This window comes from Bos grunniens, chromosome 13 (assembly GCF_055505025.1).
Source record: "Bos grunniens cultivar Pamir isolate PY7600 chromosome 13, Bosgru_T2T1.0, whole genome shotgun sequence".
NCBI lineage: Eukaryota > Metazoa > Chordata > Mammalia > Artiodactyla > Bovidae > Bos > Bos grunniens.
In genome coordinates, this window is record NC_141177.1 from 73,522,138 (window position 1) to 73,534,931 (window position 12,794).

At 53.1% G+C, this 12,794-nt stretch overlaps 1 protein-coding gene across 9 annotated transcripts in view; it reads right to left on the minus strand.

The window, feature by feature from the left end:
• Positions 1-3,588: 3,588 nt before the first annotated feature.
• LOC147361245 (ninein-like protein) overlaps positions 3,589-12,794 on the minus strand; it is a 96,650-nt gene continuing 87,444 nt past the window's right edge. For 8 of the 9 annotated variants that reach the window (XR_015139958.1, XM_086334978.1, XM_086334977.1 and 5 more), the window contains 5 exons: positions 11,726-11,884; positions 10,929-11,042; positions 7,927-8,097; positions 6,327-6,440; positions 3,589-4,549 (listed from right to left, as the gene is read on the minus strand). Coding sequence is in view for 8 of the 9 variants with exons in the window: in XM_086334978.1 (XP_086191104.1) it covers positions 4,358-4,549; positions 6,327-6,440; positions 7,927-8,097; positions 10,929-11,042; positions 11,726-11,884 (750 nt within the window). In the remaining variant the exon portion in view is untranslated. The remainder of the gene's footprint in view (positions 4,550-6,326; positions 6,441-7,926; positions 8,098-10,928; positions 11,043-11,725; positions 11,885-12,794) is intronic. The other variant, XM_086334979.1, reaches the window with a different exon arrangement.

Here is a 12,794-nt window from a genome sequence, read left to right on the forward strand (position 1 = left end):
CCAGGGTCTCCTGCATTGCAGGTGGATTCTTTACCAACTGAGCTAACAGGGAAGCTAGTCTACTTGGGAAAACAGCGTCTGATAGTAGGAAAAGCAGGGACCAAGAGGCTTTGACCAGGATGGCTCCCATCGTTAAAAAGAAAAAAGCCCTCTGTCCTGTGGCTGATTCATGCTGATGTTTGGCAGAAACCAACACAATACTGTAAAGCAATTGTCCTTCAGTTAAAAAAAAAAAAAAGAACACCTCTCCCTCAGCTATGCTGCCCCCTTTACCTGCAGCCTCAAAGGTGCTCAGCCCACAACCAAACACCCTGAAGGAGCTGCCCAGCCTCACTCCTCCTCGCCACAGCCTAGATTCTGCTCCCTCACTCTGGAATTGTTCTCTTTGCCACCGGAGCTGAAATCAAACGGCTTGCCTACAGGTGAAGGGAAAGAGCTCTCAGCACTTCAGGTCACAGGTGCTAGATGGTAAGGTTCAAAGAAAGCTGCCAGTAACGTTACCGGGGTATAAACATCACATGGTGAGGCCACGAGCTGGATCCTCACTGGAGGGAAAAAGAGCTCAAGACCCTCAGTCCCTGATCTGTCCCCACAGATGGGGAGGGGGGCAGGTTGGCATGCATACAGTCACAGGCTGTTGTCACTTCCCGGCGGGGAGGGGACTCCTGCCCTGTGTCTGTGCGGCTGACCCACTGTGCTCTGATTAAACGTATCCCAGGTGTGGAGAATGTTCAACCTACCTCAGTCTGGCTCCCAGGAAAGAGCAATGAGCTTTTTTCTCTTCCCAGGTGGTGGCTGAGGCTGGGAAGAAGCAGGAAACACACATTTGCTCAAGAACACATTCTGATCTAAACTCACAGTGTAGCGTCAGCCTCTCATTTCTGATACTGCAGGACAGGCAACAGCCAACCTGAAAGGTGGTGAAATTGGCCCAAGTCTGAACCTGGGTGTGTGTGGGGTGGAGAGAGAGGATTCTTTATCAGGGACACGGATGGGCCCTGGGGCTGTTTTCAGCCCGTGAATGAGGCTGAGGGATGGAAGAACTATTTCTCCAGGATCGAGGCAAGTGCAGCCAGCAGCTCCAAGCAGTCCTTGGGCTGCTCTGTCCACATCTGCTCCCTGGTTAGTTTCTGAAGCTGTCAGAGCACAAGAAAGCTGTCTAAAGGAAAGTGGGATGCTGGCGTTCAGATGCTTAAATAAACCACATCTGTTGCAGGGCAGAACCCAAGGGCCATGTCTGGGCCCTCAGCTTTGAGAAGAGAGATCATAGTCGTATGTGGATAAGACAAAGCTCGGGATGCTGGAATCCTTTTGAATTATTACTCTGGCTCTGCCCCTAAATGAGCCTCAGATATTTCAACCAATTTATTTTCTCCATTTCTCTATGGATCCATGTATCTATATCCTTCCTACTGTGACCTCAGCCTGCAAATTAGACTGTTTGCCTGGGGAGGGAGAGGGATAGCTCTCACCCAGTACTGATTTGGCACTAATATAAACTAACCCCCACAGTGATAAAGAAAAACCAAGGGGTGCAGCAGAAGGAGTCAGATTTTGGTGGCAGGCAGGCCGTGCATGTGCAAATCCCAGCTCAAATATTAAGTTTAAACACCCAGCCTCAATTGTCTCATCCAACTTTATGAAGTTGTGGGTGTTGGAGGCTATCACGTAGAGTGAAGGGGCATTTTGTTAAGCGTACACGCGGCAGCGGTCACTACTCTTGTTCATTTGTGCGTGATCACTGTTTCTGCAGAAGCAGGGAAGCGCTGTCACTAGGTGGGGCGCTAGTCTAGTAAGGGTGGCCATTAGGTATAATCGAGGCAAGGCTGGGGAGGAAGGAGGGGTCCAGCTGCTCTGGAGAGAGGGCAGGAGGCAGTGGGCCTGGACAGGTGGGCACCAGGCCCCAGACCCCAGGGTGGTGGGTAGAGGAAGGCTAATGATGAAGGTCCTCGACTGAAGAGGAGCACAACTCAGGCCTAAACACGTCTGCCTGGACAAGACAAAGTACCGGTGGACCAGGGCCAAGGAATGCACTGCTGGGGAGGGGACAGAGGGGACCCATCTCCCTGGTTCCTCCAGCAGAGGGTGAGTAGCTGCTCCCCTCGGAAAGGTTACGTAACCTCACCAAAGTCACTCAGACAGTAAGTGATGGACCCAAGGTTGAAAACTCAATTGTCTTTCCTACTGTGTAGCATGGGGCACTCTGCTCAATGGGAGGTGGCAACCTTGGATGGGAAGGCAGTTTGGAATGAACATTGGAGTATGTGTATCTTTTTGAATTATAGTTTTCTCCAGATATATGCCCCAGAGTGGGATTTCTGAATCATACAGTAGTTCTAGTATATTTTCAGCTTTTTAAGGAATTTCTATACTGTTCTCCATAGTGGCTGTACCAATTCACAGTATTACCAATAATGTAGGAGGGTTTCCTTTTCTCTACACCCTCTCCAGCCTTTATTATTAGTAGACTTTTGGATGATAGCCACTCTGACCAGTGTGATGTGATACCTCATTGCAGTTCTGTCATGCATTTCTCTGATAATTAGTGATGCTGACCATCATTTCATGTGCCATCATTTCATGGCAATCTGTCTATCTTCTTTGGAGAACTATTAACGTCTTCTGCCCATTTCTATTTTTTATTTTTATTTATTTGTGTTGCCCATTTCTAAATTGGGTTTTTGGTTTTTTATTTTTATTTTTTTGACATAGAGCTACATTTGTATATTTTGGAGATTAATCCCTTGTCAGTTGCTGCCTTTGCAAATATATTTTCCCTGTTAGTTTTTTATTTTGTTTTTGTTTCCTTTGGTGTGCAGAAGCTTTTAAGTATAATTAAGTTCCCTTTGTTTATTTTTATTTTTCAGTATTCAAAGACATGGATCAAAAAGGATAGTTCTGCAGTTTATGTCAGAGTGCTTTTTTTTTTTCGCTGTGCCATGAGACTTGTGGGATCCTAGTTCCCTGACCGGGGATTGAACTCAGGCCCACAGCAGTGAAAGTGCCAAGTCTTAACCCTGGACTGCCAGAGAATTCCCTCAAAGTGTGTTCGGCCTACGTTTTCCTCTAAAAGTTTCCATTTAGGTCTTTGGTCCATTTTGAGTATACTTTTGTGTATGGTATCAGAGAATGTCCTAATTTCATTCTTTCACTGTAGCTGTCCAGATTTCCCAGCACCACTTATTGAAGAGGGTTTTCTCCACTGTCCATCCTTGCCTCCTTTGTCATAGGTTAAGCGACCAGAGTTGCATGGAGAGAAGAGCCCACTTTATGTTGTTGAGTCCTCCTACCCCAGATCTGATCTTTCCATCTATTCCCCCGGTTTAAGGCTTTTCTCATTCAAGCACGGACAGTAAATGTGCAGACAGACAGAGGGGAGGGGGCGTGCAGCAGCTTCGGGAGAGTGGAGGCCACCAGGACGGGGAGAGAGGTTGGCTGCAGTAGAACAGGGACTGGGCCTCTGTCCAGGATGCTGTAACAACGTCCTTAACACATCTGCATGTTCATGTAGTACATATGAGTGCTTCCTATAGAACTATTGTTCTATATCTCTGAAATATTTTAGTTTAAAAAATATCTAGAAGTTAATCGGTTTTAATAGAAAAGGATTTTATTGCAAATACAGTGACTTCATATTACAGTAGTTTATTCTGATAAACCAAATGACCATACTTTATGTATATCTTGGATATAAAACTATATTTTTTCCCTTTTTTTTTTTTAAACATATCATACACTTTCCAGTGTGATGACATTTCAATGAGGAAAAGATTGCATTCACAATGGATACCATCCTCCCTGAGTCCACAGCCCTAAAATACCAGCACTGTCTAGACTCCCTCGTGGTGGAACAGGCCCTGACAAAAAGGCTTCCTTCCTCTATCCCTTATCGCCAGTTGAAAGTCACAGAAAGTACATTTCTGGAGTGTCTATATCAATCCACCAACGAGAATGCCAGTGACTAAACCCATAGCACTAACAGTGCAATGGTAAAACTATAGAGCCCTGACTTTGCATTTGAATCTCTGTAGCCAAGGTCAGAAGTGCAACATTAAAATTGCTTTATTTTACCATTTACCTTGCTGGGAACCCCATAATCTGTTTTGCTTGTCAGTAGCAAAATTAGGAATGTAACTCTGGAAGTTACCCAAGGACCACTAAAAAAAAAAGTAGTCTTTTCCAACCTGTTTCCCCAGCCTCTGGCACACAGACCTTCATTAAATGCTTGTGAGATAAACAGAATCACAATCCTCGTCTATCCAGGGGTGTACAGCCAGTGAGCCACAATAAGTTACAGCGTCACAGTGGTTTACTTTAAAGATGTTCTTTCAAAACGAACTCCAGGAAGAAAAGCAGTCTACACAGCGAGGGATGCTGTAGCAATCTTGCTGAGCAGTTTGCTGAGAGCTCTAACTTTTTCTTCCAAGAATCGGGACTTTTTCTCAGCACCTCGTTGCTTCTCTTCAGTGACTTGAAGCGCTTTTGTCAGGTGAGCATTTTCCACATAGAGCTCCTTGAGCAGCAGATCAGATCGGGTGTTCTTTTCAAACTGGAGAGGGGAGAAAGCCACCACGTCTTTACTTTACTTACTGCACGTCTAACGCAGCCACGCCACGCCACCAGCTCTCCCTTCCTATTCCTCCACACGCGTTCAGACTAGTTTGGGGAACCTTACAAATCAGAGACATGTTGGATGTAATGACAGGTTTTGTTATCCTGGCATGAGAGAGGAAACTGACGAACTATGTGGTAGAGAAAATTTAAGCCAACTTTGTACAAATTGATGTATCACGAAATGAAGACAAGAGGCCTCCAAAAATCAATGAGGAAACTGTCAAGAGTACCCAAATGATGGCCTTATCTCAGTGCGCTCTGCAGGCCCACCATGCCAGCCGGGACGCACCGAGGCACCTTGGGTGCCACCCACACGACACCGACAGGGGCTTCAGTGATGGGGACACAGGATACACTAGTCAAGATGCAAAGACGCAGGGGTCCCGGCTTTGGGCTTTGAAAGTCCGCGCTGAGGCCACTCACTCAAGTAGCTACCAAGCAGCTCTGCGGGCCAGTGCTGCCCGGCCACGGCCCTGCTCCCACAGGCACGTGTTCTAACAGGAGCCAGCAGAGCGCGCAGTGTCAGGTGGCGTGTTAACAGAGAACCCAGGCGGGGGACACAAGGCTGAGCCTGAGGTGCACAGAGACCTGAAAGAAGCATGGAGGACGCGGGGGCGGCTGCCTGACGCAAACCTCCCGGGCAGAGGCCGGCGCATGCGCGGTGGCAGGAACGGCCAGGAGGCCCGTGAGGAAGGCAGGGCCGCCACGCCGGCTGGGCGAGGGGCCGAGGGGAGGGGGCCAGGTCCTGCAGGATCTCGAGGCCACCGGAGAAGCTGCTGTCTACTCTGAGGCAGGCCGCAGCTCCAACGTATCTAAGGAAGACTGCTGCTGCTGAGGGGCTGGCAGAGGAGACGAGGAGCCCAGCTGTCAGGACCAAAAGACGGGGCGCGGGGTGCGCGATGGGAGCTCTGCTCCGCACCGAGGGCCGCGCTGAAGAGCCAGATGGGCCCCTGGGTGGCCGGGCGGCTGGGAGCAGACAGCTCTGAAGGGGCGCCTGTCAAGGCAGCAGAGAACTCGCTGGGAGCACCGGGCTCCGGAAGGCGGTGCTGAGGAGACCGGAGAGGGGGCGGCAGAAGCGGGGCTGGGCGAGCTGAGCGCACAGCCATTTCTCTGGGACCTTCTGGTCTTACGGGGACACAGCCCAAGTCACAACTGAGAGGAGGGGAGAGGAGCTGGGGGTCAGAGCGGAAGGGCCCCCCAGACAGGGAGGGGGGAAAGGCGGCAGTAGGGACAGTCAACCCCTACCCGCCCCCTCCCCCAGCATGTAGGAGCCTCAAGATTTACTTGGGGTTGAGGTTTTACCAAGAGTGACTGGGGGTAGGGGGTCACCAGGAGTCTGATGATTGGGAAGGAAAGTGAGGACCCAGGGACGGAAAAGGTTGGAGGGCGGTGGTGCCGGCAGGGCAGGGGCTACACAGGTGGGAGTGGGGGTCTGGAGCAGGCAGCCTGCGTGGAGTGACTCGAACTGGGGACGCGGCTCAGGGCGCTCCAGGTAAACCACATTCGGTCACTGTGGAACTAAGCATTTCCACAGATGCTCACATTTCACTTCCTGGAGCAGCAAGCAGACCTCATAGGACAGCAAGGCCTCTCTCTCCCCTCTCCCTGTCCTCCTCTCCCCTTCTCAGCACTTCCGCAGGACACAGGGTTCTCTGGGGTCCTGTCTCCCTCATTAGCTACCGGGACGCCCAAAGGAGGCGTCCATCACTCACCTGTTCCTTCAGCTCACCCACTTTCTCTTGGAGGAGCACTTCCATGTTCTTCAGAATCATTTCCACCTCCTCCACCCGCTCTTCTGTTGCTTTCAGCTGCTTTTCATGTGCTTCCTGAATAAGAGGAGGTTAGAGATCAACACCAGAGAAGGCAATGGCACCCCACTCCAGTACTCTTGCCTGGAGAATCCCAGGGACGGGGGAGCCTGGTGGGCTGTCGTCTATGGGGTCGCACAGAGTTGGATACGACTGAAGTGACTTAGCAGCAGAGCAGTGGCAGAGATCAACACGGTACATTGGCTGAAAATGGTGGAAAAGGACCAAGATGGGGGCCGCAAACTGACGCCTCAGGGACAGAAAGATCTGGACGGGATCGCTGGACAGGTGGCAGCTGCCAACAAGAAGCATTAGAACAAATGATGCTGGGTTAATAAATTGCCTCGTTCGTAAAAAAAAAAAAATAAAATAAAAAGAATCATCTCAGGCTTATTTACTTTAGAATGGAAATCAGCTGAAGTGTACAAAATCTGAGTATCTGGCTAACCTTTCATCTATAGGGAGGGATGGTTAGAAATGTCTCACAAGCCACCAAGCTGCACTTCTCACTGTCGTGTGAACAGATAAGAGACTCTTTGTCCTAGGATTTTAATCCTAAATGACTCAAAGTTGAGTTTCCCCAATCATGGTAGTCTTTCTAGGGGATCTCTGACTAAATTTCCTTTGTCAATAATCTGTCCTAGCTTAAATGTCTCTCCAGCACAACGTGTTTGCATAATGCTATAAGGCTGTTCTTCGTTAAAATTTGTGTTTTACAAATGTCAGATTCTACCCACCTTTCCAATCTTGCACAAATTGCTTCCTCAGGAAGGCACCTAGCTCTCTGCTGCTCCTCACCCTCCCACTGACCCATGAACTTTGAGGACCCAAATGTGCTTCCCCAGGCTCGCACTTTGAGGTGCTCACTCACTGATGCCTGAGAGACTGCTCTGAGGTGGGAACCACTGCCACCAGAGGTTGAAAGAAATGGAAGCACAGAGAGTTGAATCACTCACTCACTTAAACCACTCGGCTCAGGTGGTGGAGCCAGGATCCAGTCCCCCACAGTGCACGCGCTGAGCCACTGTTCTGCTGCCCTTTTAAGGCAGCAGCTCTGTTTCTGCATGTGAGCCTGGCACACAGCAGGGCTCCCCAAGTCCATGCTGTCACTGTGCTGATCTCCTGTCCAACCAGCACCCCACACCCCTTACTGCTTTGAAACATGCCAAGCATAGCCCACCCCAGGACCTTTGCACCTGCCTACACTCCTGAAAAGCTATCCCTGCCCATCCCTCTCTTGTGGCCTTTCTATCACCACCTTTCAGACCTGGAAGCAGGTCACGTGTGTGGCTGGCTACAGACACACAGAGCCCAGAAAACAGGCTGGGGGACTCAGGGTCGGCCGCTCAATGCCCACCAGCTCCCAGCGGAAGCCGGGTCCCGTGGCTTCCATAAACATCCCACATGGTGGGAGGGCTGTCAGGCCATCCTCGCCTTGGCACCAGAAAGCCTACTCGCCCTCCCCATCACCCCCAGCTGGCCCCCGAGCCTGGTCCCCACTCACCTGGGCCTCCTCCTGGAGCCGCCGTGCCCCCCACCGCTCCCCTTCCAGCAGCCGCTGCAGCTCGGCCACGCGGACTGCAGGCACGAGCTGTGCCATCTCCTCCCGCAGCTGCTGTACCCGCTGGGTGTGCTGCGACTGGGCCAGCTGCAGCCTCTGGGTGGCTCCATACAGCTGCCGGGGAAAAGGCACAGCAGTTGTGCGGTGACTGCCCAGAGCTAAAGGGTCACCACCAGACACAGAAAACTGCATTTCTACCTGGTAGGCACCCCACAAGGGAAGGGTGTGTCCAGCAGAGCCCACAATTTCTAAAGAGTCTATTTATCTGATGCCCACACTCCATTTCCTGGTAGTTCAGACGGTAAAGAATCCGCCTGCAATGCAGGAGACACGGGATACGTGGATTTGGTCCCTGTGTTGGGAAGATCCCCTGGAGAACGGCATGGCAACCCACTCGAATATTCTTGCCTGGAGCATACCAGGGACAAAGGGCTTGGCAATAAAGTCCATGGGGTTGCAAAGAATCGGATGGGACTGAGCGACTAACACAGAGTCCATTCAGGGGTGCTTCTGCACCCTGAGAGCCTGGAAGGCCTGCCTGTAGCCCTCCCTGTGACCTCGTACCGGATCCTGGGAGGATCAAGTTATTCTGTCCTGTTTATCCCCTGGGTTCTTTGCTGGGTTTAATTCCTTCAATAATGGGACTCACACCAGCAGCATAGAGCAGCCTCCCTCTAAATGTAGAGCTCATGCTCCTGAGACGGGCTGTGGCCAGGGCCCCGGAGGTGGTTGCACAGCATCTGGAGAGGTGTGGATGTGGACGGACTCGGCCACCTGCTTCCTGGGCACAGAACCCACGGGATCGCTGGCACCAGGCTGCCCAGAGCCTGGCCACTTTCCCTGAATGGAGCGCCTGGGAGGCCATCTAAACACCATTTACACCACGGGCTCCGGCGGCCTCGTCTGGAGCACACAGACCTGCTCTCTGAGACCCCGTGGACGGGAGAGGCGGCGGCTCCACCAGGGGCCCTGCTGAGGGCAGGCAGGGGAGGAGGGCACTGGCCATCCTGGCCGGGCAGGGGTGAAACTGTGAGCCACAGCCCTACTCCCTCACTGGCCTGTGTCACCGTGTCTGAGGGGCCACCCTGGGCAGTTTCCCCAGACAGACCCCCAGAAGCACACCACACACACAGGTCCAGCGGAGCAGCTGCCACGCTCCTGGGATGAAGAGAGGGGAGGAAAGTTCTCACACACCCTCCACCAGACGTAGCCGCCTCCCTGTGGCTTTAGAGCTTCGGATGATCACTATGCAGTCACTCCTGCCCAGGTCTGAGTCCCACACACCTGCCTGGGTGCCTTGTTGCCTCCTGCAGCCGATGCTCTGCTTAGCCCTGAAGCCTGACCACAGGCCTCACCGTCCACTCTCCTAGACCAGGCAGTATTCAGCACGGCCCAGCTGAGTGCCCCTGAGGCCCTCCTTGTAAAACAAGGTGTGGGTGGAGAGTGGGCCCGCTCTGGAGAGCCCTGCTCGACCACCACGTGAGAAGGCAGGATGTCCCCAGAAGAGAAGTGGGGCCCCTGCAGCCAGGAAGCCAGGGCCTCCGTGTTCTGGGTGCTGGGGTGGGGCAGTGAGCCCCTCAGACGATGGCGGACCTCTCCACCCTGAATCCAGGCTGGCCCAGCCAAATGTGGGGCAGTGATGCTAAGGAAACCCCTGGCGCAGTGCTCAGCAGCCTGGATGCTTGTCTGCCCTTCCTGGGTGCTTGGTTGCCACGCAACAAGGACCCGATGCCACAGAGGCCAGTGCAGGTGCCCCCGCCCACAGCACACTTTCATCCAGGCATGTTTTGGGGGGTCCTCATCTAACTCACCAATGGTGACACCAGGTGCCTCACGGTAGCTGCTCCTGCCTGTGACAGCGGCTGAGTGCTGGGCATCCCCCAACCCCAGCGGCATGGAAGCCTCCGGCAGCCCAGTCCTGCTGCCCATGGGTGAATCTGTCTTCTCCACCTCAAAGGCTCAAACCAGTCCAGTAATTTCTCAAGGTTCCTTTTGCACTACAAACAGGGAAGGGAGCCCCCAGTACACAGAGACACCTTGGATAAAGTGCCTGCTGACAGTGGGGGGCTGGGCCCACAGGGGTCTGCCAGCCCCTCCTAAGACCCTGGACAGGGAGGGGTCCCACATGCAGACAGACCCTTCTGCAACCTGGGCCATCTGAGAAGTGACCTCTCACACCAGGTGTCCACAGCTAAGTCCAGGGGTCAGACCAGGGGCCAGGTGGGGAACCTGGTGCCAGGCTGAGCAGAGACACGAGGCTTAGACCCTCTCTCACAGCCCCTTCCCCCTGCAGACCCCGGCTCTCCAAGCGCACCCCATGTCTGAGTCCACCAGGGCCTGAGGCCCTCAGGGCACCTCACACCATCAGCTCCCTCCTCTCCTCCTGCTCGAGCTCCTCGGAAGAACCAGCCCTGCGTCCCAGCACCTCACTCTGGCAGGCACCCACCACCCCTCCTGGGCCCACTCTGCTCACATCTGTGTGTCCCAGCCCGTGAGCTCCCTGCCTCCCCGCTGCTGCATCTCTGAGCCTGGCAGGCATCAGACAAGTGCAGGGCATTGGCAGCACTGCCACACACATGAACAGGCGTGTGACACCCGGGCTCCACCAGGGCAAGCAGCTGGTCCCCTCGGGGGCTGCTCCGCCCGCGGCCTGGACCTCGGAGGCCACCTTCCGTGTTCCCTGGCTCCTCCACCTGCAGAGGGCACACCCAGAGGTGCTGCTATGCCTGCCTGCCCTCGTGAGGGAACAGGCACAGCCCTTCACACGGTTCACTCGCATTCCACCTGACCCTGGACGGGGCCTGACTGAATCCTCGGCCTGGAGGGCGCCTCCCTAGCTGTGTGGCCTCAGCCAGCCCCGTGAAGCCCTTGGCCGGACTAGTCCCGTGCAGGCTGTCAGAGGCGAGGCTGACTCCCCTCAGCCTGGGACCACCATGCACACTCACCTGGTTCCGACTCTCTTCAAGGGCCTCTCTCAGCTGTGACTGTGCCAGTCTCAGGCTCTGACGGTCCCGAGTCACGCGGTCAAGTTCAAGTTCAAGTTTTTGGATTTGGTTACCCTGTTGTTAAATATCGGTTTCACAAGTATAAGAAGAACACTAGCAACGTGATACGTGCTTAATGCAGAAACTTCAGAAAAGCAAGAATTACAAAATTTAAGTCAGCAGTGACCACAGCACACCCGACATGCTGTATCTCCTGGCCCTTCCTCCACACACACACACATGCTGCCACCACGACATCGTGGGCCATGCTTTCTCTTTTATAACGTCCAGAGCATTAGACACTATTCAAAAATGTGGTTTTTAATGGCGGCACCATAATTTACTGGCTTAGTCAATACGGTTGATGATTCAAAGCTGATTCCAATTCTGTTGTGCTATTATAAACACCAGAGCAATGAAAATATGTTCATCTAAGTCCATACACAATGTTCAGTAAAGTTCCCACAGCAGAATCATGAAGTCAGAGCACACCAACGTTCTTGACCACTCTTGATGTATGTTTTGCCTAATGACCTCTGGAGAGGTCACCCCAATTTAGGCTCCTATCATCAGGATTTAATTCCTTTCTGCTACTTTCTCTAGAGGTACCAGGCTTTGCAAAAGCGGCTAGAAGTTCACACATTTGTCAGGGCTTGCTTGTGAAGCCCCTTGCTTTATTACCTGCAGGCACGTCAGGGCTGTCCCTGGTCTGTTTTAGGCCGGGCTGCCTGCCCCTCCCTGCCCTGCCCGCCATTCACCTGCAGCTCCTCCCGGAGCTCGGCCTCCTCCAGTCTGTGTGTCAGCAGCTGGACGGTGACGGGACTCTTCTCGCTTTGGGTCTGGTGGGTAGAGGCCTCCTCTCCGAGCTGCAGGACCCTGTGGTTGAGCTGGGACAGTTCATCCCTACACTTCTGACTCTGGAACAAACAGGGAGAAAACACAGGTAGGAAAGTTATTTTTTTAAGCCAGCAGCATCCCAGGGGTCCTCAACCAGGGACACTCTTCTCCCCAGGGGATGCTTGGCAATCTTTGGAGACCATTTTGGTCATCACAGCTGGGGGTGGGGTTGCTATTAGCAACTAGTGGGTGAAGCACTCGCTCAGTGTCCCCAGAGTGACGGGCTCTCAGGCCACCAGGTGGAGGATGAACTGTGATCAATCCCCCAAGAAATAAATGCTGGGCACCAGGAGCATTCACATCCCATCAACATCCCATCACTGTTTCTGGAGAACTGCTTCTCCCACAGTTATTTCTGACATTATCTTATACAAGTTGAAGGAAAAAAAAAACCCAGAACCCTAGCTAAACCTGAGGCACATGATTCTCTTTAAAAATCTGATCACTGTCATTAAACACAGCACACTGATGAAATGACCCACTTTGCAGACAGTGGATGCTGAACGCTGGCGGTGCGGCCTGGGAAAAATGGCAGCCAGCAGGCGACACAAGGAAGCTCGTTACCGCCAACCGTGTGTCACACGCCTTCACACAAACCATGTTTTGCACCTCTGCTTTTCCCTAGCAATTGCTCCGGAGGCTGAGGGTCTGAAGCCCTCTGTGCCTCGGAGCAGGGTTCATGCACAGCTAGGCGGATGCATCACTGTCGCCCCAGGGTGGCTGTTCCCACCGTATCAGCCAGGCTCGGGGAGGCAGGCAGCGGTGGGAAGAGGCAGATGGGAACTGCGGGTGTCTCCAGGGTACAGCAGGAGTCTGGGAAACCAGAGGTGACAAACGCACTCCCAGAGTGAGTGGGCGCTCAGCAAGGACACAAGGTCGGCAGGTGAAAACCTACTACGCTTCTATGTCCTGACAGTGAACGTGCAGAGA